Source organism: Condylura cristata, unplaced genomic scaffold (assembly GCF_000260355.1).
Source record: "Condylura cristata isolate star-nosed mole 26May11 unplaced genomic scaffold, ConCri1.0 scaffold00008, whole genome shotgun sequence".
NCBI lineage: Eukaryota > Metazoa > Chordata > Mammalia > Eulipotyphla > Talpidae > Condylura > Condylura cristata.
In genome coordinates this window covers 18,018,291-18,043,883 of record NW_004567109.1, presented here as the reverse complement: position 1 = coordinate 18,043,883, position 25,593 = coordinate 18,018,291, and the positions used below count along the sequence as shown (strand labels likewise).

Genomic DNA, 25,593 nt, shown 5'->3' with positions numbered 1-25,593 from the left:
TTTTTTAAGATTGATTGATTTATTCATACAAGAACTGGAATATGGGCCAGAGGGTGAGAGGATTCACCAGAGTCAGTGTCGGGAACAGAACATGGGGATTAACTGAAATACACTGCTGAGGGGAGCAGTGGGGCAGACAGGAGAGGTCTGCTCTGCCATGTGGATCAGCTCCCTGGCTGGGAATTGAACTCATGCTGCGGTGGCTGTGGATGGCTCCATAGTGCTGTACTTTAACCCCTTGTGCCACCCTTGGTCCTTATTTCTAATGTCAGGCCTTTCCAGTAAGTATCTCTTGGTATGTGGCATTAATGTGACTCCTTTGCTCTGAAAGAGCCAGAAAGTACTCCTATCTTCTATGCTAGCATTGTCTGACCTCAAGTGATTTTGTTTCTCTCTCAGCCCTTTAGCACCTACTATCTAAATAAGGTTTTTGCAGTCTTGCCCATGCCTTTACCTCCAAGTCCTCGGCCAGGCTGGCATAAGAACCCTCTGCTCAGACTGCTCTAGTGTTTTACCACTTAAATTCTAGCCAAACTCATATCACTGTTTCTTGGGCTCAGTGAGACCCTCTGTTGTGTTTGGATTGCAGCTTTCTGTGCTAGGATTGGGAAGTTGGCCCATAACAGAGAACAGGGCAGTTATGGGATCACTTCAAGTTTCCCTTTTTTTTAAGATTTGTTTATGCATACAGAACTGGGGTGCAGGCCAGAGGTACAGGGAGCATTGAGAGGATTCACCAGAGACAAAGTAGGGAGCAGAACAGGTAGATTGGTGAAGTACACTGCTGAGGGGAGCAGCGGGAGGGTCAGGAGAGGTCTGCAGTCCATGTGGGTCACCTCCAGGGATGGGGGCCGAATTCTCACAGAAGTGGCTGTGACTCACTTGCAGTCCTGCACTTTAACCCATCGCGCCACAGGGGAGGACCCCAACTCTCTCTTTTTATAGGAATTGTAGTCTTGCACTGTCTGTTATTGCCTGACTCATGTATTCTGTCCAGTTTAACAGTTACCTATGGTAGATGGCAAGTCTGGTACTGTTTACTTTTATCATGAATGGGACCAGAAGTCTATTGTAATTACTTGTTCCTGCATCTGCTTCATGAAACTGTCTCTCACATAGTTATGTATCTAGCATCTAGCACATAGTGGGTAGCAGTATAGGTTTGCTGGGTTAATCCAAAGGTAAGGCTGAAGATAGCACTACGTTGGAATAGATATGGAATACACATTTTTCCTAATCTAGTTGTTAGTCTTTGCACATTATGTGGTTATTTCACTTCCCAGGAGGGAACAATATTTGGAAGACAACTTTTGCTCTTTTTTTCTGTTCATGAATGAAGGAAGAGTGATTTTGTGCTTGGTAAGATTGGAATTGTATGGAAAGCCAGTCTTTAGAATTTGCACATGTGCTCGTTTTCTCTTTCCTGTGCTCCAGCTGGTCAATCCATGTTAGGACAACCTGTATTAATCCAGTTGGATACGTTTAATTCAGTGTGAGAAAGCCCATTTGTGATTGTACATTTAAGCTTTATTCTCCGGTCATCTCATCACTTTTATTTATTTATTTTAAGATTTATTTATTTATACATAAAAGAACTGGGGTATAGGCCAGAGGTGTGGTGGGTCAGAGGATTCACCGGAGATAGTGGGGAACAGAACAGGTAGATCTACTGAAAGACACTGCTGAGGAGATTAGCAGGTGAGACAGGAGAGGTCTGCTGCACAATGTGGTTCAACTCCCTGGCCAGCCATCGATCACACACTGCAGTGGCTGTGGATAGCTTGATAGTGCTGTCTTTAACCTCTGCGCCACTAGGGAGGTCCGCCTCATTGCTTTCAATACAGGTCATGTTTTGATCTCTTTCTACCTCTCATTGCCATGTTTTATTTATTTATTTCATACTCTGGCTGGGAGAGATTAATTCTCACCATCAACTCCATAGAGACTGCAGATGGGACAAAAACAAACCTTGGTTTAGCACTTGTTCTCATAGCTGCTTGCATTGCTTGGGCAACAGAAGGCTCCTGAACTCACTTTCCTTCTTTGCCCTACTCTCTCTCTCTCTTTTTTTTTAAATTATTTATTTACTCATACAGAACTGGGGTACAGGCCAGAGATGCGATGGGTGAGAGGATTCACCAGAGACAGAGAGGGGAGCAGAACAGGCAGATGGACGAAGTACACTGCTGAGGGGAGCAGCGGGCCGGTCAGGAGAGGTCTGCCACGCCATGTGGTCACCTCCGGGGCAGGCGGGAATCGAACCCATGCGGAAGCGGCCTTGGCTTCTTAGTGCTATGCTTTAACCCGCTGCACCACCAGGGAGGGCCTCTTTTTTTTTTTAAAGATTTATTCATCCATGCATACAAGAACTGGGGTACAGGCCAGAGGCACAGTGGGGAGAGAAGATCCACCAGAGACAGAGTGGGTAGCAGAACTGGCAGACTGACTGAAATACACTGCTGAGGGGAGCAGTGAGTGGGCCAGGAGAAGTCTGCCATCCATGTGGCTACCTCCCTGGCTGGTATTCAAACTCCTGCTACAGCAGCTGCAGACAGCCTCACAGTGCTGTTCTTCAATCCGTTGCACCACCAGGGAGGGCTGTACCTACTTTTTAACTGTACTTTGAGGACTGTAGCCCCTGTTGACAAATCAGTCCAAGTGGTGTCATTTTTATTTAAGAGAATAATATATTTTGAACGTGCATCAGTCCTATCTTTAGGAGAATACCATTTTCAAGAGACTTTTTAGGTAGCATTATATTCCAGTTCCACTTGTATCTGCTGGGCACCTAATTTAAGGTAGATGACTAATGGAATATATCTCACAGCAATGAGCCTTCGGCAGGAACTTTCTCCTGCCAAACTGTCCTATATTCTTAACTACATTGCAGTACAGGAAGGTAATAAATTATTAATCCTAAATCTGTCTTCTCAGATTGTAGGATAATGACTTGAGTACATGGCAGCTGGGGGGGAGGTAGAGTTTTCTGGCTGTTAACACGCTGGCTTTTTAAGATTTAATGAACAGTGAGCAGATCTGTGAGATTTTGTTGTACTGCTTTTTAGTTAATTTAAGACCAGTTGGAATCCTCTAAAGTTAAACTTCTTTCCCAATGAAAAGAAGATATTGTCTTGTAAAAGATGATTATCTTAAGTTCTCTCTTCAAAAACTATATCATTTTGGTCTGTCCTTTTTGCCTTTAGGAACATTGTGTCACAAACTTCCTAGTTTGTGTGACAAAGTATAAAAGGATAAGAAAATGGCATAATTGGGTAGTAATTCCAGTTCAGTTTAAAAGCTATTTTAAATTGACTCTCCTCAGAAATTCCTCAAAGGAAGAAATAATATATACCAGGGGGAGTTTATAAAAATAAGGTAAGAATTGTGGGACCAAAGCAAGGCTTTTTGGCTTACTTTGGATATTGTATGACAGTGTTACTATTGAAACGGCTTTTAATACAAGGCATTGTGTAGAGACAGCAGGAACATGTTCAAGAATTATGTGTGTGGTTACTGTTTGGACTTCTATTCTCGGGTGAGTAGTAGTGAAGAGTTTGGGTCAAAATATGCATACATAGCTCATGTTTGAGGGCCTGCCTATTGGACTTTTTTTTTATATAATAGCTATTTTTACATCATTTTGTGCATTTTTCCATCTCATTTGCAATCCCCTTGCCTTTAGAACTTTTATATCTGATACTTTAGCTAAGATCCTGTAGCCACCTTTAGTTCTAGACAGTGTTGGATAAGTTTTAGAAAGAATGCATAAGAATTGGTCTTGAGAGCCTCCTTGGTGGTACAAGGGGTTAAGTCTCAGCACTATGAAGCTATCCACAGCTACTGTAGCAGGAGTTTGATCCTCAGCCAGTGAGGTGACCCACATGTTGCAGCAGGCCTCTCCTGTCTTGCTCACTGCTCCCTCAGCGGTGTATTTCAGTAGATCTGTCTGTTCTGCTCCCCACTCTGTCTCTGGTGAATTCTCTTACCCCCTGCATCTCTGGCCTGTACCCCAGTTCTTATATGCATAAATAAATAAATCTTAAAAAACAAAAAGAGGAATTGGTCTTGACTACCTGTTGCTCAGCTGAGCAAGAGACAAGAGGCAGAGTGGCCCAAAAAATGGAACATGGACGTGGCAGAAAGAAAAGCCTGAATCCAAGTCCTGGTTCTATTGCATACTAGGTAGTCATTTTTATTTTGTATCCAAAACATGCTATTGGGTTGGTGTCCCATTCTTCTTGGTTCAGGGCTCTTTCAGTGCTACTTTCATATGTGAAGGAATTTTGTTCTTTAAGCCTTGCTTTTCCTCCTGTAGGTTGGGAGAGGATGGTAAAACCACCAACACAAAAACTAACATTTGTACATGGCTAACGGTGTTTTTATAATATCCTGAGCATTTCACACCCAAGAAGTAGGAATTGGCCCTCTGCACCAGGTGCTGCTTCTTTTGTTTCCTCCTCAGGAGAGGGATGAAACAGATCCTTTGTATTTCTTGTGAGAAGGTCATTACCATTCATAAAGGCCTAGGTGGTGTTTCTAAAACAGTTTTCATTAAGTTGCTCATCTGTGAAATGGGAATGGAAGTACTTTTCATAAGGTTGTTATGAGGATTGAATTTTCACGCAAGTGCTTAGCCTACTTCAGATGCATAAATAGCAATAAAGTGAATGTTAGCAATAGCTATTATAGTATAATATAAAATCCTATCTGCATAACCTCCTGTCTAACTCCAGGATGACCCAGTGGGCACCAGGTTTGTGGCCTCCTGGCTTCTTCAACCTTTGTCCAGTGGCATCTCAGTCCCCACATTTTAAAAAAGTATAATGTAGGCAGCTGGCCTTTCTGCCTTGTCAGAAGTGGGCCTCTGTTAAGGTGTTACAGGCCTGATACTTATTGAACCCATGACAGGTGAATTGTAATGTGCCACTAAGGGGCACAACAGGCTGCTTGTTTCCTCCTTCAGCCGAGGACATTTTCCCTCTGGAAACGGGCTGTTCTGCCTTGAGACTGCCTGACCCTCAACCCCAGCTCACGTCCCCAACATTGATGGTGTGCCCATGCTTGGCAGGGCCTTGCACTCGGCCAGTCAACTGTGTCTTTTGGTGAGGACAGTGTTTTGACTGGAGCGGTTCCATTTTGGGATTTTGTATCAGAAGTAAGTGTTAATCCCTTCCTTTCTTCAGAATGTATCTGTTAGGTGCCTGGTGTCCAGGCCTTAGAAATGCAATAGTAAGAAAGATAGACATGGTCTCTGTCCTCATGGATTTTGTAGTATATTGATTTCTTTGCCCTTCCTAGGGAACAGACAGTCTTTTAAAGGGTGATAATGATACTTGTACTAAGATTTCTTTCAGACTGAGGCTTCCCTAAGGTCCCAAGGTAATTCAGTCCAACAGAGACCCAGAATCCTAGGAGGGATTTGTCAGAGACTAGGCAATTTGCTGTCTCAAGCTGGTTTCAACAGAGTAACCTTCTGCTAAGAGTTATATAGGTAAAGCCCTATCTATATTACAGCATGTCTCCAGCGCTCCTTTCAATCCAGCCCACTCTCTCACCAATAATAACCCACGTCCTTGAATAAGCAGTAAGGTGGTTATGTGGAGATCTGGAAAAAATGCTACAGCCGCAGCCTTTGCCCCCAATTTGGAAGTATGTGTCCTCTGGTGATTTCCTGAGTATTAGCTATATCTGACTAGTCAGTTTTAAAAAATCTTTTCTGTATTAGGTTACATCTGCCTTTTTGTATCAGGTTTTATACTCAGGCTCTCAGATAAATGTTCCAGTGTTTAGCATCAGGCAAGCACCAAGTTATATAAATCCTGAACTTCTCTGGTCAGTCACCAAAAGAAACTGTAACATACCCTAGGATAAGAAGGAATTTTGAATGTCCTGAACATTGAATTATTCATAACAGATGCTTTCCTAGGGAAAACAAAAGCAGAGAGGAATGTGGCCATAGTTTGAGACTCCACCAACTGCAGCCTGCCCAGTGTAGCTCACCCTAGGTCCCCTTTTTAAACACTCCCGGCACATATCAGGGTTTTTAGGTTTTTAGGAATACTCTTTCTTCCAAATAGCTTATTAGTATGCTTCAATTCTAAACCAGGAGCACATTTGAGTTTGAAATAAATGTGTGTTTATGGATTCTCTTATTTTTTTTAAAGATTTATTTATTTATGCTTACAAAACTGGGTACAGACCAGAGGTGTAGGGGGGCAGGGAGAGAGGATTCATCAGAGACAGAGTGGGGAGCACTCTGTCAGGTTGACAAAGTACACTGCTGAGGGGAGTAGCAGGCGGGTCAGGAGAGATCTGCCGTGCCATGTGGGTCACCTCCAGGGTGGGGATGGAACTCATGCTGAGGTGGCTTTAGCCTCTCAGTGCTGTGCTTCAACCCTCTGCGCCACCAGGGAGGGCCCAGATTCTCTTATTTTTAGGTAACAAGGGGAATAACTAGTGTTACCAGAGCTGGGAGGTGGGGAGTTTATTTTGATTTGGTTTTACTTTTGTACTCTAATTTCACATTTTAGGGGGAAAATAAATTCAAGGACTTCCATCTAGCTATCAAGAAGTGGCTTCTCTGAAGGGTTTTTGTTTTTGGCTTTTTTTTTAAATTTTGTTTTTTGGTAAAGCTCAAGGTTTACTCTCCTTAAATGAGGGCAACTGTGTCAGCTAGAGGCTTATGGAAGAGAACTGGGTGGACTGAATGAGTCTTAATTAGAATAAATGAAACAACCTTGTAGTGAGACGCTGAAGAGCCAGATTCCATTACACACAATTGAGTATGTACGTGGTGCTGGGTCAGCCTGGTGAGCCATGTATGCTGAAGCAGTGCCAAACTTCTATCTACTTGTACATTCTTCTTTATCAGCTCCTGCTTGGTTTCCAGAATCACTGTCAACTCCAGAATGTACTTATAAGCACCCTGACATTTTTCACAGTGCACTTTTCAAATGATGGGGGTGAATTATCATATTACTGCTTCTGTGGAAGATTAAAGGGAGGCCGTAGGCTCTAAGTTTAGGAAGCAGATCTTGAACTGGATTATCTGCCTAAGATGGTCAAGGCAGCAGGAAGAGTTTTGTCCTTTCCATGGTGGCCTTCTCTGACAAGCATACCCTCCTTTCTTTTCCTAAGCTGTTTTGATTGAGCTGTTTCGCCTCCACTCTTTCATATTTCATGTGGGGGCTGCTGCCTTGGCAGCTTGTCTGCCTCTGTCAGTGGGGAGGAAGAGCTAGAGAGTGAAGGCCCTCTATGTGTGATGTGTTTCCAGGGACTTGTGTGCCTACCAGGAGAGAGAGACACATATGCATTTGATGTCCTTATTGCCCTCTAGAATTAATGTCACTTTTGAAGCAGCAAAGAATATTGCCATTTTATAGATGAGGATAAGGCAGATCCATTTTCTCTGTGGTTTGAGAGACTCCATACTGAATAATGTGATAGTCAGTAGCGATGGTTTTACTCAGATTTTTATTTCTGTCAGCAGAATGTGTAAATCATAATCAGCTTGAGAATAATCATATAAGAGAAAGACACATGTAGATGCACATCTTAAAAATAAAGTTCATTAGAAGCCACTCTTCTGTGGTAAATGAACCAAATAATATCAACTAACTGAATGCCAGTGCTGCATTATGTGGATGTGATGTGAGGTGATGTGAACTAGATTACACTTTTCTAATATTTGTGACCTTTTTCTTGGTATGTGTTGTCTCACAGTCAACACCTTAAAATATACTTACAGCACTTATAAACTTTTGCTAGGATGCTTAGTTCAAATCAGTTATGCTTAATTAATGTCTAGGTGTTAGGTACATACTGTAGATACATACAATTCAGGTCAACAAACACTGTTCCCAGCTAAATAAAACCTGGTTCTTGCCATCAGAGAGTTCACACTATGGGTGCCGAGATAGATGTAGAAACATAAAGCAGCATGAAAAATTCCAGAATGTGCTATGGGAGCACAAAGAATGTGGCAGGGAAAAGCTGAACCCTGTTCTATAGCAGGTTGGTAGGGAAAGTGATGTTTTAATCCCTTTGAACTTCCTTTGAAGTGATTTTTAACTTACAGAACTCCTTTCATTTTTTTTTTTTATCTCAGAGGAAGGAGTAGAGGAATGAGTGTGTACAGCTTTGTGAAGTCTAGAGGATAAAAGCCCTAAGAAAATTATTTCTGTACAGATACAGATTGGCTTTGATTTAATTTAAATAAACTGGCTCTCAAAAATTCTAAGAATACTAACTACTCACACAGTTTCACTTTCATTTACACACAGATGAGAAAGCATCTGTAGCTCTGCATTTTATTTGCTATAAGCAAAAAGTGGCTTGAGATATTTAAGTATCTGAAGCTTACTTGTATTGAGTCCTCACATGTCCCAGTTCAGCCCACTGCAGTTTTTTTTTTTTATGACACTTACATAATACTCCAAAAAGAGATTTTTTTTTTAAGATTTATTTTTTTATGCATACAGAACTGGGGTACAGGCCAGACGTACAGGGGTGGTGAGAGGATTCACCAGAGACAGAGTGGGGAGCAGATAGGCAGATTGATAAAGTACCCTGCTGAAGGGAGCAGAAGGGCTGGCCAGGAGCAGTCTGCGGGCACCATGTGGTCACCTCAGGGGCAGGCAGGATCGAACTCATGTGGAAGTGGCTTTAGCTTCTTAGTGCTGTGCTTTAAACCCACTGGCTACCAGGGAGGGCCCAAAAAGAGATTTTTATGGATAAATTGATAATAAACTTTTTCTCTCTTGGCCTTACCTGTTGAAGTAACACTTCGTGATTTGCTGTGTTATGTCCTTCCAAGTTTGCTATTATTTAAATTATATACCTCTGCTGCAGTCCTCTAAATGACTTTCTCTTTAGAAACAAAATCAGCCAGTAGAAGACAAATAAACAAAACCCCACACACACCTCCCAAAATGCAAACTAGTGCTCTGATTCACAGTTCATTGTATGGGTTTCAAAAGAAGATTGGTATGATTGTGGTGAGTGCAAATAATTTATTAGTCAGAGATGGTAAACAACTTAAGTTCTTAAGAATGACATCTACAATGGGCTCTAATACAGGGAATTGCTAGATTCGTGGCATCATCTAAGTGCTTTCCTATTTAGAAAAAATTTTTCATTTTAGAACCAATTTTATGTACAGGACAGTTTATCTGTTATCTTTTTGATACCTGTGCTTTCTGAAGACAGTGTTACATGAGAGGTGTGGGTTTCTTCACACTGCTTTGGAGGCGTGCTCTCCTTGCTGACAGCATTCTTCAGTCTTTTAGTCATAAGGTGGTGGGAGAAAAAGTGAAGCAGGAGATTCTGAGTATATCATATGCAGCAATGTAACCCCCTAGCTACAGTTTTATTTTTTTCTTAAGTGCATGGTTTAATCATTTGTCTTCAATCTGCTTTTAAATATTTTAAAGTCCTTGATGACTGGGTTGTTTCTGAGCAGGTGACTTTTATGGTAGGAGAGCTATTTTCAGCAATACCAGTTTCAAGTAATACTCTCACTTATAAGTTGGTGGTAAAAATGACTTTGGACTAAATCTTAATAGGTAGATCTTTGGGAAATTAATAGAAACTATCCAATTAATACAAGTTATTTATTGGTCAATACCAGGTGGAAACTAAAGGCATAAGAACTGTGATAGGGTCCTCCCTGGTGGCACAGTTGGTTAAAGCACAGCACTATGAAGCTATCACAGCCACTGTAGCAGGAGCTTGATCCCCAGGAGATGACCCACATGGTATGGCAGACCTCTCCTGACCCACCTGCTACTCCCTCAGCAATGTACTTTGTTAATCTGCCTGTTGTGCTCCCGACTCTGTCTCCTGTGAGTCCTCTTACCTCTTGTACCTCTAACCTGTACCCCAGTTCTGTATATATAAATAAGTTTTAAAAAAAATTGTGATAGAGTATTTTCCATTGTAAACTAGGTGACCAGAGCTTAGAGGATTTTTTCTTTCCTTATCATCATCATTTAGGAAAAGGGAAATTGGATGCATCTAGATGTCCTCTATCAGTGATGGATGGCTCTTTGCCTTTGTGAGCTGGGAAGCTGTTTTCTACCACTGCTTTGTTCAGAAAGTTCCATGGTAAAAGCCTATCTTGTCTTTGAGTGAAGTAGAAAGTCTGAAATAGATAGTTCTGGGAATTGAAATTTGGTTGGTCCTTTCATGAGGAAAGATTGCTTTGTGATTTGAAAGGATTTTTCGTTTGAGTGTTTAGGCAGGATAGGTTATTTCCTAGCTAGTTACTTTATATTCCATTGTCTCTTCTTAATCCATTTCGCTTTTCTTCAGTTTCACTCTTTGCACATCTCTCATCATAATTCCCATTTAATGCTCTCCTCAGTTGAACTTGCAAAGCTCTTTCTAATTTTTTTTTAAAAAGATTTTATTTATTTATGCATACAGAACTGGGGTATAGGCCAGAGGTGCAGGGACAGTGAGAGGAGTCACCAGAGACAGACTGGGGAGCAGAACTGGCAGATCTATGAGGTACACTGCTGAAGGGAGCAGCCGGGAGACCTGAGAGGTCTGCTGTGCCGTGTGAGTCGCCTCCCTGGTGGGGGATCAAACCCCGGGCTGAGGTGGTTTTGGCTTGCTTCACAGTGCTGTGCTTTAACCAGTTGCGCCACCAGAGAGGGCCCAACTCTTTCTAATTTCTTAGTGAACAGGGAACATTGCTTTTCTCTTTAGCCTGTTCCTCTTTTTAACCAAGTAAATTAATTAATATTAAGGATCTGAATCAAATGACTAAAACTCAAGTAACAATATTGAAGCTGACATTTTTTACTAGATTTTGTTATTTAAGAAAGTTTATTTAAATATCGGTTAAACTTTAACAATTAGTAAATCTTTGAATACTAATATGTGCCCAACATTTTGCTGGACCTACAGGCACAAAGATATAAGATACAATGTCAAAAAAATATGATTGATTCCTTGAGGGAAAGTACGATAGAGGTGTATATAGGATATATAGGAAAATCTTGAGTGAAGGTTTCATCAAGGAAGACTTTATATAAGAAGTGATTGGAAATTGAAGTGTAGTAACAACCAAAAAATAATGGCAGCTAATGTTTACTGACTTTAACCTACATGCCAGTCAGTGTTTGTATTATGTATATTGCGTAGCCTATCTCCTTTAATAGCTATAATATTCCTGTGACTTAGGTCTCACTATCATCATTCTTACTTTTACATATGAAGAAACCAAGAAATTTGATCCAAGATGACATAGCTAATAACTTGACTGGGGTGGGATTCCAATCCAGGTAGTCTTATTTCAGGAATGAAAGTCTTAACCAGACTTGTGAGGTGAGGGTGAAGAAAGGGTAGAATGGAACAAGGGTATGGAATTTTTTTTGGAAAGCATTTTTTAAACTCAGTATTCAGAGGGAATGTATTTTTCTTTAACCAAGATTAAATGGGAGGTTTTTTTCATAGTTTTCTTTAACTTATAGTTATTCTACATTAAGTAGGTAGATTCAAAGAACATTGTCCCTTTCTTTTGCCTGTGAACATTTCCTTTTTCAGCAATTTGCCACAGCTCAGTACCTTTGAGGTTTCTTTAGTAACAGTCTTACAGAAGAGGACTTACTCTTTTGAGTATTCATAATTAGAAAAGTCCTAAGGTACACAGGTTTTTTGGGGGAAAAAAATTCTCTTTTTCTTGAGGTAACATTAGTTTAAAATGCTGTTTAAATAAATAAATGAATAAAATGCTGGCTATATTTCAGAGGCCCAGGTTCACATCTCTCAGAGGCGTGTCACCACTCATACCAGGCCCTCCACTAGAGTCCATTCTCTCCCTTTGGCTCCCAGCCCTCTTCCCCTACCCTCCCTTCCTGATAACCTCAATTTTGCACTCTGGTTTCTAGGGTTTGTTTTTTGTGTAATTTTTTCTGTTCCTTTGTTTTGTTTCTTTATATTCCACATGAGTGAAATCATCCAGTATTTGATTTTCTTCTTCTGCCCTTTTATATAACATGGTTCTCTCTAGTTCCTTCCATTTTGTAAAAATACAGAGAAGTTCATGAATGTGGGGTCATCCTTGCTCAGGGGCCATGCTAATTTCCGTTTTGTTCAGTTAGCGTGTGCGTGTATGTTGTATCCTAGTGAGCACAACTCTCTGACGTGGTGGTCAAGTTGTTGGAAGCTTGTTTTTCACTAGAGCAGACAATCAAGAGTTATTGTGAATAGTGACAGAGGTATCTATGTGGTGGCTAGTTCCATGGTGGAGTGGGGAGAATGTTTTCAATCAGAGGGATCTTTGGGGAAAATTGCAGACAAGGAGAAGGAGAATATGGATACAAGGCCTAATGATTGTCAAACAGTTAGTTTAGTTTCAGCAAACCACCTATACCTTAAAATTTAGCAAACTGTGCTCCTAACAAAGCTAGGCACACAGCAAAAGGAATGAATAGCAATTACATTCTTTTCAAAGACGGCTTTGTGAGGCTGCTGCCACCTTTCAGTCCAACCTGTGTGCAGTTGAGGAAAAAAATGTTGGCTCTTTTGAAAAGGAGGAGAGGGCAATAGTTATTACCCTGGCCTTTTCCAAAGTTCATAATACCCGATTGTGCCCTTCAGAAGATTTAGTTACCTCCTCCTCTGCCTTGTTTTCTGACTATGCAAACCCCTGCAGGAGAGAACTGGTGTGGAGAGTAATGTGGAACCAGTTTTTTGGGTTTTTTTTGTATTTGTTTATTAGTGGGTGTGCAGGTGACAGACATGCTGACAGTCAAAAGGAAGGTGGAGGGTGCTCCCTGGGGTGGTTTGTTTTGAATAGCTACTGTGAGTTGCTTTTGGAATTGATAATATGCCACCAAATTCAAGGCTTCTGCCTTACTGCTTGATAATAGTTCATGTGGTGTCATTATTAAAGGGAAGCTTTAAATGGATTCTTGACCATATTATAAAATCATGAGATTTCAAGAATTTTAGTTTCAATGAATGTTAAAAATAAATGCAGTTTTTGCTTATACTGTATATACCGCTTAACACAGAACATGGTTCCTCCCCCTCCACTAGCCCTACTTCAAGAGAAGAATTTACCAATTGTGTTCTTTAAAAAAAAAAAAAAAAAACCGGATAGGGTGTTTTCCTCCTTCCATGTCCACCAACTCAGTCAGTCTTTCCAGTTTGATGAATTTGGTTCTAGTATGAGTTTCCAGTGTCTTTAATGGTATGGTTTCTAAGAGTGTGTATTCCTTCTCTGCATTCTTGGTTGCCAGTCAGTACAGTTTCCAAGTTAACTGGAGAAGTCAAGCTTATTCCTGAGATTTAAGAGTGTTGAAGGCAATAGTCCTGTTTCATAGAGTTTCTATAGCTTCCTGAAAGTATGTGATGAAATTCCTTCTGGCAATAATTTTGTATTCTATAGACTTTCTACTTTGCTGCTTGGCATTATGAAACCAGGTCTAGATTTTGTGCCAGATTTATTAGAATTCTGTCTTTTGAGAGGTGGTAATGATAAGTAAGCATTGCTAGTTTCAGTCTTGTGTTTTGAGTATCCTCCTGGTAATTCATATGGGGACTTTGTATTCTCTGCTTTAGTTTTTAGAAAGAAAGGGACTGGCTCTACCCACCCCCCATCCCTTCCCTATTCTCACCCTGGGTAAGCTTTCTGCATACTCCTACCCACAATGAGTTCCAGAGTTTATCAAAGGGTTTTCAGTCTTAAGGCTCAACCGAATGTAAGCCCTTTTTTGTAAGCATTTAGTATTACTTTTGCTTAGGCCCTGGGATCAGAGCCAGCCTATGGCAGCGTGGGCAGGGAGAGGAACTGATCTAAAATTGGAGCTTATTTTCATCTTACCTTTTATCCAAGTTACTTCTAGAATCCAATATTGACTCTACCAGTGCTCCCCTATTTCCTCCTCTGATGACTTCTTTTTTCTTAAGAGTAACAACAGTGAAAAGAATGAAAATCATAGCAAGGTTAACTTACTTTTCAAAGTTTAAATTACTAGTAAATGATGGACCTAGAGTTGAAACAAGAGCTCCTATATTTTAGCCACGGTTATTTGTTTTTTAACAGTTTAAGGTGATGAACTATGTTTTGCTAGTGGATGAGAAGGATATATGTCTGCCCCCATATTTTCATTGTTGAACACTTTGTAGAGCAACATTAACAATATATATATATTAAAAAAAAAAAACTTCATCTAAAATTCCACTAGCTGAATATGTGAACTGAGAGATCAGAGTATTTTGGGGAACTATTACGATTAACTTTCTAACCAATATTAGCTAGCTAACCTCTCCCAGCATTCACATTTCTTTTATTCCTGGTCACTGTCAAAAGTATAAGTGCATCTGACCATCTCCACGGTTTGTTCCTTTGAGTTAAGGCAGAGGGTGAAATTGTCAGATAATACTCACATGAATCATAGATCTTATCTGTTTACTAAACTTTAGTAATAATCTCAAGAGTATAGCAACCAGGACTTGCAAGTAGAGAGTCTGGAGTGTTCTGTATGAATTTCCAGGTTGTTCCTTTACTTATTGAACATGTTCTTTCCAACCTAGAGTGTTATATCTCTGACTGAGGTTTCCAGGTCACCTCACAATGCCCAGGGAGTGTTTGGGTTATGAAGTATTTCTCTTCTATACTACCAGATAGTTGTATAGCTTATATAGCCATTCTTCAGGGAACCATGAAAGAAAAGAAGGTCTTTCTAGAGCAAACTAGCGACTTTGTACCTTTTCCTTCATCTTTTATTTTCTGCTCTTCTATTACCTGAATTTAACCATATATATATATAGAGAGAGAGAGAGAGTTATAGTTATAGTTATAGTTATATATGGATATATAGTTATATATGGATATATATAGTATAAATATGGTTAGATTATATATATGGTTAACCACAAACACACACACATATATGGTTAAATTATGGTTGTATATGGTATAAATATGTTTAAGTTATATATATATATATATATATATATCAGATCTTAGAAGAGCAGAAAATAAAAGATGAGGGAAAAGCTACAAAATCAGCTAGTTTGCTCTGGAAAGACCTTTGGTGTGTGTGTGTGTGTGTGTATGTATACGAACTCCCAGGATTTACAATTTCTCTGTTACCTTCCTTATGACCTTGTAATCCTCATAAATCCCCTTGATCATTTCCCCCAGTCTAAATCTGTTTCCCACAAATTCCACTAGTAAAACATTCCCTATGAATTGACTCAAAGTTTTCATCATTTTATATCACAAACGGAGTCATTCTGTCAGCAGTTCCTCATCATATTTTTCCATCCTCTCCTTTTTTTCTTACTATAAAATACCTCCACTGTTATAATTTGTATGAGTCTTAGTTGACATTCCTATATAACTTTGTGCTTTTTAGCTCACTTGCAGTCAACACCCCTTCCTTCCCAACTTGTTAGTTAAGACACTAGATAGAGCGACTATTCTGAGACCTGTCCGCCTCTTGAAGGAGGACACATTTTCCCTTTTACCTTGTAGGCAGTGGCTGTGCATTCTTCCATATCTTGGTGACCTTTACTTTGGAGATGGTGCTGATGTCCTCATCACTCCTTGAACATTACTGCTCTACTTCCATGTAAAAATTTGCACTCTTTGAGGCTTATGCCATTTCATAACCCATATTATTACTCATCAAGCAGTTGTCATCCTCCCTTCCTACCCATTATTGTGTCCTAATCTCTTTCCAAAGTCTTGTCATTAGCCTAGCTAGGTGTTTTCGTTATGACCCACCTGATACCTGACCACCCGGTTCCCTGACAGTTCATTTGTTCTGTAATACTTCATGCACATGCACATATAAGTGCTTTTAAAATATTTTTGAGCATCTACAATGTAATTGTCAAATTTCTTGCTAGATATGGGTGGTAAGAAGGAAAAAAACAACCATGGGTCTATCGTTGTGAGCTTCTAGTGTAGTGGGGGAAAAATATTGGGCAAAAGTTCACACAAAGAAAGGTAGCTTTGTTTTGAAAGAAGGAGGTGACATGGCCCAAAAGAATGTATAATTAAAAAAAAAAAAAAGGCTAATTTAGCCTAAAGGATTTTCTGTAGGATAGTTGAACTGAAGGATTTAACTGTGAGGAGTTAACTGGATAGAGAAGGGTGGCAAGAAACTTCCTAGAGAGGGCAGCATGTGTAAAGAAAGCTCTGTTAGGGGAGCGAGCTTGGTTCATTGAAGGGACAAAAGAAGATTAGTGAGTTGGAACATAGTAAAGGAGGAGGATCACAGTGGGGTGGGGTGTGGGGCAGAAAGAGACAGGCCTCTACAAGATCTTATTTGGTTATGTTAAAGGTGTTAGTCTTCCTCTAAGAACTTTGACAAGCTACTGAAATTTTTGTTTATTTAAATTTTTAAAATTTATTTTTAAAAAGATAATGCATGTACATTGTACAGATTCAAAATGTATGAAAAGGATATTTAGTGAGCAAACAGGTCTCCTCAAATCAGCCAGCTACCTAGTTTTCCTTTCTAAAGGTAACCATGCCAGTTTCTTGAATATTCTTCCAAAAATAGTCTACACATATACATGCCTAGTCATTGTATTTTCGTCTCCTCTTTTCTCTTTTATGTGAACACTATATAGAGTGACCTTATTTTTTTTGTTTAAAGATTTATATATTCATACAGAACTGGGGTATGGGCCAGAGGTGCAGGGGCAGTGAAAGGATTCACCAGAGACAGAGCGGGGAGCAGAAGAGGCAGAGCCACTGAAGTACACTGCTGAGGAGAGTAGAGGGTGAGACAGGAGAGGTCTGCTGCGCCATGTGGGGCAGTTCTGGGGCTGGGGATCAAACTCTGCATTGAAGTGGCTGTGGCTCACTTGCAGTGCTGTGCTTTAATCCGTTGCACCACCAGGAAGGGCCCTACAGTGACCTTAATTATCTCAACAGTTGCATGAGTCTTTTTCTAAAATTTAACCAATTCTCTATTAATAGATGTATCTCATACAATATATAGTGAATATCTTTGATATGCCACATATGTAATAGTATGTCTATCTGTTCAATAAATTGCAAATTTAAGTACCTTTATAAAGATTGAATTTCTTTTCTTCAGAGCATTTACATTGGCTTGTAACCTGCTTTTATTATTGTGTATGTTTGATTCTATCTCCCCATTTATATATAAGCATTATCTAGACAATACCTTGGATGAAGCAGATTCTTGCTGCTATTTGTTCTATAGATGAATGAATATGGAGTTAAGGATGACAACTAACTATAAGTAAGGGCTCCTGAATTTTCAAAAAAAAAAAAAAAATGAGGATCTAAAATGGCTACTGTGAGAAATTGAAAAAAGTACATGAAAGCAGGGATGTGCAGGCTGGCCAGTCCTGATGAGAGGGAAGACCATTTATATACAGTGGGACCTGTCTGTGCAGTGTGGCATTTTTCCCTATCTATTCTCAGGACAGTTAGAGTCTTCCATGACTGCTATTTCCCCACACATAAAGAAGCTAATAATATTAGTGCTGGAGAGATTGAAGTGATACACCATAAAATCCAAGCTGGATTAGCAGGGACATGAAGATGAATCCAATATTTTTTCCTTGCTGAATAACTCATCCATGGTTTACCTTTACTTATTCTGTGGAAAAAGAGATTGAGGTTATTTTCAAAAACTTAGAGAAGACCAATATGACTTGAGCATATAGATCAAAGTCTCAAGAGTGAAAAGAGATGAGTCTGGAGAAATTGAAGCCACTCCAAATAGAACTTTGCAGGCCACTGCTAGCTTTGGAAAAATTTTCAAAGACTACACATTGAGTTCTGTTGTGTTTAAATGTTTGTTTGTTTTTAAAAAGATTTTATTTAATTTGCATAGAAGAACTAGAATATAGGCCAGAGTTGCTGGGTATGAAAGGATTTACCAGAGACAGAGTGGAGAGCAGAACAGGTGGATTTACTGAAATATACCGCTGAGGGGAACAATAGGAGAGGTGATGATAGTGCTGAGACTTAACCCCTAGACCACTAGGAGTTCCCATTATTCTGTTTAAATGGTTTTATATTTAGTTTTGTTTTATGTAACAGGAAGATAGAGAACTAGCATATTTTGTATTGTCACCAAAAGGCAGTCAGAGAAGCAGTCAGTTTGAGTTGGTAATGTGAATCCACATCTGTGAACATTGGGAGAGGAGGTAGTAATTGAAGCTATGACATAGATGAAACTATATTTCAGCATATTGAATTGATTTTCATTCTCACCTTATTCTTACCTAGATTGTTGCGTCTTTGTTTTGAACATTGTAGTTCCCACCTTCCTACCTTATTTTATTTTCTTCTCAACCTTTATGCCCCAGACCAGGTATTATTTCCCCAGGGAATTTTATCCTGACTCTCCAAACCTGGTTAGGTTGTCTTTTTCATGTGCCCAGAGTGGACCTGTATTTCTCATGTTAAAGATTAATTGATTTGTATACACTTTATATCTTTGGTATATTTCTGAATATATTATAGATACATATGAATGACCTAGTCACATATATAAATTCATATATGTGATCTATTCATATCTATTCATATTGCATATGAAATTCAGCTGATCACACTGAATTGAAATTATATATTTTGTCTTTCTCCTTCTTTGGACTCTGTGAGCTGAGACACCCATCTATCTTGTTTCATTTTTTAATTCCTAGCACATATCATATTTTCTAACTCATAGTAAATATTAAATGTTTGTTGTTTATTTGTTTATTATTATTGTTTCTATCTCTTGCCCATTTATAGACACTTTGGTAGATAAGTATACTGTGTACACTTTTATATTTAGCTTTTTATTCTTAGCATTATGTTCTAAATGATTTTCCATTTTCCCGCAGAGTCTTTATAATGATCTTTTAATCATGTGCAGTAGTCACCAAGTTGATACCATAATTTATGGACCCATTCCCCTAGAAAGAACTAATACAGAATATACAAAGGTAGAGTGGTCTACCTTATTAATGGATTTCCAGTTGCATAAGGTAACTGTTAAGTCTGGAAAATACTTAAAGTTGCTTAGAGAGGATATTAGCCCTAAATGGGAACTAAATTAAAAATTTTTTAAAGATTTATTTATTTATGCATACAAGAACGGAGGTACAGGCCAGATGTCGGGGGAGGGGGTTGGTGAGAGTATTTGCCAGAGACAGAGTGGGGAGCAGAACAGGCAGATCTACTGAAATACATGCTGAGGGGAGCAGCGGGCAAGAGAGGGAGGTGTGCTGCACGAATGAGTCAGCTCCCTAGCTTAGGATGAGTCAGCTCCCTGGTTTAGGATTAAACTCTGGCTGTAGTGGCTGGTGGTAGCTTGATAGAGCTGAGATTTTAACCCCTAAATTAAATGTTTTAAAGTCTTCTTTTTCTGAAATTTGGCAATTCTGTGTTTTGTGGCCTCTCTAAGTGAGTATGAACCTTCTGTGTGTTTCAAAGTATAAATTCAAATAGTTGAAGACGTTCATACCAGAAATATAAAGGAAACATGCAAGATTTACTTAATACATGAATGAGGAAAGTAGGGTTTTTTTTTAAGTTGCTTTTGAGGAACATAGATTTATGGGGAGAATCAGGAAAAGAGTGATGAAATAAATTTATGAGTTAAGTATAAAACTTATTAATATCCTAGAGGGAAATCTTTTGTCTGCTGTACCAACATTTATTTCTACTGTGAGTTTTCTGATGTTCAACATAAGATGTATATCTGATTTTCTAGTCTCTTCCTATATGCATTTTTGGATGACTAATAATAGTTGAGTGCTTCATTAAAGACTTTTCCACATTCATTACACCAATATGGTTTCCCAATCCTGTGGATTTCCTGATTTTCCAATACACTTATGTTATCCCTGAAAGCTTTACTAAATTCATTATACTTAAAGGGCTTCTCTCCACTATGTATTCTCTAATGGTAACTAAACCCTACCTTCTGAACAAAGACATTCCTACAGTCTACATTTGTAGAGTTTCTGACTTTTATAAATTCTCTTATGACTAAAAAGGGTAAGATTTTTTTCCCTGAAAGCCACATTTGTTGCATTTCAGGATATCTCTCTGGAATCCTCTGATGATTAATATTTTTTGAGTGCTTCTTGAATGATTTCTCATACTAATACATCTATCACCTGTAAGGTTACTTGCTTATGTGAATTCTGTGATTTTAAAAGAGATGAGCAGTTCATAAAGGCTATTCTAATACACTCTTTACATTTATGAGATTTTCCACTAACATGATTTTTTTGGTAATTAATAAGATATTATATTTGAAGAGTTGCCCACATTATAGTTCTACTTTGTGGAGCTTCTGTCCTAATCTGTATTAGTCATGACATTTTTTGTTCACTGTTTCAGAGCAGATCCTTCAGAAGTATTTTGCTTTAGGGCTGACATCTTTGTTTTAAACCAGTACTGTACAGACATTTGATGGAACTTATTACCCCTCCATTTAAGCTTTTGCCCTTGTTCCAGTTAATTAATTTTAGTTTGGAATACAGAAGTCCCATAAATGCCAGGTTCCTATTATTTTCCAACATCACCTGCCTGTACATGTCCACTGACTGGTATCCCTTGAATCTAGTCTGTCTGGGTAAAGGCCTTAACCACATCCCCACATGCTGGTGATCCTTTGATTTCGCCTTTTGGCAGTGTTGGAGCTGCCTGTCTCGGAACTCCCAGATTCATACCAGAATTATGTGTAAGCCAGTAATTCTGGAGACTAGAAGTCCAAAATCAAGGTATGGGCAGGGTTGATTTCTTCTGAGGTTTTGAGTAGAATCCTTTTTTGACTCTTCCCAGCATCTGGTGGTCATTGTCATTCCATAGTTTTCTTGATTTGCAGCTCAATCACTACAATCTCTGCTTGTCATTACATGACATTCTCCTTGTTTGAATCTTGCAATCACTGATTTTAGACTTGTCTTCTTTAAAGAAATATGCATTTATTAATTTTTAAAAAAGATTTATTTATTTAAGCATACAGAATTGGGGTGTAGACCAGAGCTTCAGGGGCGGTGAGAGGATTCATCAGAGACAGAGTATGGGGAGCAGAACAGGCAGATTGATGAAGTACACTGCTGAGGGGAGCAGGGGGCAGGTCAGGAGTCTGCAGTGCCATGTGGGTCAGCTCCCTGGCTGGAGATTGAACTGCTGAAGCTTTTGCAGCTAGCTTTGTAGTGCTGTGCTTTAACCCGTTGCACCACCAGGGAGCACCCTAAAGAAATAAGTATTTAAAGCTATAGTTCCCCTAAACATTTTTATAACTGTAACTTAGTTTTAAAACTAAGTTTCAAGTGTTTTTTCATTTTCATTCTGTTCAAAATATTTTCTGGCCCTCCCTGGTGGCGCAGCGGGTTAAAGCACAGCAGTGAGAATCCAAAGCCGCTTCCGCATGAGTTCGATTCCCGCCTGCCCCGGAGGTGACCACATGGCGTGGCAGACCTCTTCTGACCCGCCCGCTGCTCCCCTCAGCAGTGTACTTCGTCGATCTGCCTGTTCTGTACCCCACTCTGTCTCTGGTGAAGCCTCTCGCCGCCCCTGAGCCTCTGGCCTGTACCCCAGTTATGTATGCACAAATAAATAAATCTTTAAAAAAAAAAAAATTTTCTAATTTCCCTTGTGCCAGTTCATTTTCCCTGACCTACACATGCATAAATTAATGTTCAGTCCAACACTGAAGGGGACTACTATACAGATTTTTGGAGAGCTTTCTATTTTTAGCTTCCTCCATTCTGGTAGTTGTTCAAGTACTCTAGCTGCTATAGTCACCCTGAACTTTCTCAACTGATCAAGTCTACCCTATTCTACTTGGATTTCCCTTCCCTATGGCACAGTCTGGAGTTTACAGAAAGTAGATGTGCTCAGCAGGACTCACTGTGTTGTTTGCTTTCTCCTCGGGCCCACCATTCTGGGCAGCCTGTTGTTTCATATATTTTGCCTAGTTTTCTAGTTGTTCTTGGCAGGAGAGCAAGTCCATGGTAATTTCTCCTTTAAAGGCAGAATAGAGATCACAGTACATTTAAAATTTTTTTAATTGGTTATTTTCATCTATCTAGATATCTTCATTATTTTAAATACGAGAAATTTTGAGACTTATGGAAAGTTGATATAATGGTAATTGATAGTAGTTGCTACTTTATTGATTTCAGTGAAGCCTGTACATTCAGGTACCTGTTACCAAGATTCACACTATTAGTTACTATGTGGGGAGGTGGATGAAAATTTGAGAAGTATTTCTGTAGTTTTTTTCTTTTTCTTTTTTTCATAGTTACTATTTCTTCATCTTTTCTTAAGGAAGTTCTATTTTTTTTTCTTGCCTTCTAAATTGCCTTGTCTGGTGTTAATGAATCTCTCTTTTCTTTAAAAACAAATAAACAAATGGCAGATTGGCTTCTATAGTGCTTGCTTGACTCAATGACCCAGAAGTGTGTCTTTATGTTTCTCTTATCTCTCAGTTGACTGGTGTTCCCGTTTACTCTGTTGTACATCTAGTAATATTTTCCTGGAGTCAGGTTGCTTTGGCAGGTTTTCAGGTTGTATATTACTCTAGTCTTGCCATAGTCTTTGTCAATTATATGTACATGCAGGTGTGTCATTCATTTTTTCAGTACTTTGATCCTACTGCCTATTTTCTATATGTATCACTAAAATATATTTTACAACCCCAGAACCAAAGCTCAGGTGAAGAACAGGTCACCTCAGGCATGAAATTTAAAGGAAGTACTCAGTTCTTAAGGTCAGGTAAACCAACCCTGTAATTACATTTCTGTAGAAATGAATATCACCTTGCACTTTGTGCCCAAGGCACTTGTCTTGCTTCACCTTGGTGTGGCCCTATAGAATACTGAACACAGTTGGTTATAGACATCTATATGATTAATAACTTAAAATGAATTCTGTATAACTGTCTTCATTTAGACTTGTGTTGACTTTATTTATTTTAAAGATTCATTTTTTTTATTTATACATATAAGAGCTGGTGTTGTAGGCCAAAGGTGCACAGGGTGACAGGATTCACTAGAGACAGTGGGGAGCAGAACAGGCAGACTGACGAAGTACACTGCTGAGGGGAGCAGTGGGTGGGTCAGGAGAGGTCTGCTGAGCCATGTGGGTCACCTATATGGTTGGGGATTGAACTTGTGCTGCCAGTAGTTTCATAGTGCTGAAACTTAACCCCGTGTGCCACCAGGGAGGCCCTGTTGACTTGACTTTAGCTAAGAAAACAGAAGTGAGATAATTTTTCTGGAAAATCTGTGCCATGCTTGAAGTAACTTATGAGCCTCAAAGTTTATTCATAATCAGTTATTGGCTAGAATTTTTGGACCATAATATTTAGGTTGGCCATAGTAGGTTGTTGTATGTATATGCCTTTATTGCTTATGATGACATGACATGATGACATTAGTAAGTTCATTCCAGCATAAGATTACATTTTTTTGATAAGCTTGATTACTACTTTGGCTGATACCATATACAAGACCACCTGATTTTGGCATACAGTTGCTTAGAAAGTAGATAAATCTGTAACTTGCAGAAGGTCAAGAATACTCAGTTTGTGTTGCTTTCGGTTCAGTGTTGGAAATACTCCAGCTTATTTAGCTACTGCTCTTCTGATCCCACAGTCCTCATGCTATCCCTGAGAAATTTGTAGGAAGTGACTGGGAGGACAAGTGTGGGATTCTCCCCTGCCCCATCCCTAGCTCCTTCTCCGTTTTTCACTAGATTAGCTCTTTTGTGTTGTTCTCTCTGTTTCATGAACGAGAGTTCTGTATAAAAGATCTGTGTAGAAGGGACTCATTGAGAAGGGGAATCAACAATGAATGTGGAGTAGTACTTCTCCAAGCTAAAATATCTGAGCCAAAAAATACTGTTTTGCTTCTTCTGTTCCACTTACTAGAAAGCTTTCCCACCCTCTTAAAAGCCAATCTTCAAATAGCCTCAACTGTTGGTGTTCAGGGCTCTTTACAGAGTCTCTGTTTTTATTTCATCTTAAAATATTTTTATTCTTGTTTTTAGATGCCAGTGAGAGCAGGTGCCAGCAGGCAAAGACACAACTTGGATTTGGCCTGAGATCTGGAGGAGAAAATCACCTCCAGCTTCTCGAAGGAACCCCCTCTCTCCAGTCATGTTGGGCTGTCTGCTGCCAGGACTCTGCCTGCCACGCCTTTTGGTGGTTAGAAGGGATGTGTATTCATGCAGACTGCAGCATTCCCCAGAGCTGCCGGACTTTTAAGACAGACTCTTCTAATTCCATCCTGGTGTTTTTTAAAAAAGTCCAACCTTCAGATAATTTGGACATTCCACCTGAGGATGAGGTACCACATATTCTGGGGCTCGGTTGGACCAGGGCACCATGGAAGAGGCTGAGTCCGCCCAGAGCTCCACCCAAGCCTGCCATTCATTTAGATAACCAGCAGAACCTAATCAGGAAGCTTCAGAAGAGAGAGAGTCCAAGTGAAGTAGTGACACCTGTATTGACACAGCATTCTGAAATGAATGATTCCAAGGAACTAAGTGATCGGAATACCAATGACTCAGCAGAGGTAAGTGAATAAGAAGCAAATGAGCAGTGAAGCTGGTGCTTGTGTGTAACACCCATAGGCTAAGAAGTATGTGTATAAAGTTGCTCGGAGTCACCTTAGAGGGTGCTGCCCAGGTGTAAAGGATAATTTGGTTTTAGACATGGTCACTTCATACAAATCTGGCCATTGTTTTGGTAAAAGCTCATTGTCTAGTCTAAGCTTGTTCTTGGCTACAGGTAAGTACATTTACATGAGTGGTCTCCACCAACTGTTCTGCAATGTTTTGTGCGAGATGGCAGAACACTTGATTGATGTGGTTATAGTCAAGTTCTCCACCTCCCCAGTCTCCTGTATTATACACATTACTGGTGAGGTAGTTTCTATTCCAGTCTGACGTAACCATGCCTGGTGTCACATATTAAGACCTCACCTTCTGTGCTAGGGAGCTGGAAGCGGCTGTTAGCTGAGGGGTCTTGGGGGCGAATTCATGCCAAGCTTTGTATGTCAAAGGACATACCACCAGTAGAGTTCATTCTGTGTATTATGTTTCTTCACTGTTGATCTTCCTGGGCAAGTGATTAAAAGGAATGAGTCACTGTACAATTGATGTGACTTATTTTTGTATTTATTTTGTCCTAGTTGCTTCTATCAAATTAAAGCCAGAGTGGGGAGGCTACTACATGCCAGGCACTGTGTGTGCTAATCATTGTACTGTGTCATTTTGTTTAATTTTCATAGCAATATTCCCAAGTAGCTATTGTTAGTCCCATTGTACTAGTGAGGGAACTGTGGTCCAAAGAGTTCATTTAAACAGTCTGATCATATGGCTGGTGGATAGCAAACCCAAAATCAGAATCCAGGTTTAACATTACAAAAAGCCCTTTTACTGCTATATTAGAAATATGGTCTTAGTTTTAATATGCCCTTAAACATTTTTGGACACCTACTATCAGTTTCAGGTAAATTTTTACATTAGAAACACAAAGTTGAACAAGACATTCTTCATGTCCTCCAGGACTTCAGAATTTAGTGGCGGCTAGACATGAAGAGGTATTAACAATAGAGTATAATTGCTGCATT

At 39.5% G+C, this 25,593-nt stretch overlaps 1 protein-coding gene across 4 annotated transcripts in view; it reads left to right on the top strand.

The window, feature by feature from the left end:
* KIAA0319L (KIAA0319-like ortholog) overlaps positions 1–25,593 on the top strand; it is an 80,430-nt gene that overhangs the window by 9,753 nt on the left and 45,084 nt on the right. For all 4 annotated transcript variants that reach the window (XM_012722255.1, XM_012722253.1, XM_012722252.1 and 1 more), the window contains exon 3: positions 24,008–24,534. In XM_012722255.1, coding sequence (XP_012577709.1) covers positions 24,008–24,534 — 527 coding nt within the window. The remainder of the gene's footprint in view (positions 1–24,007; positions 24,535–25,593) is intronic.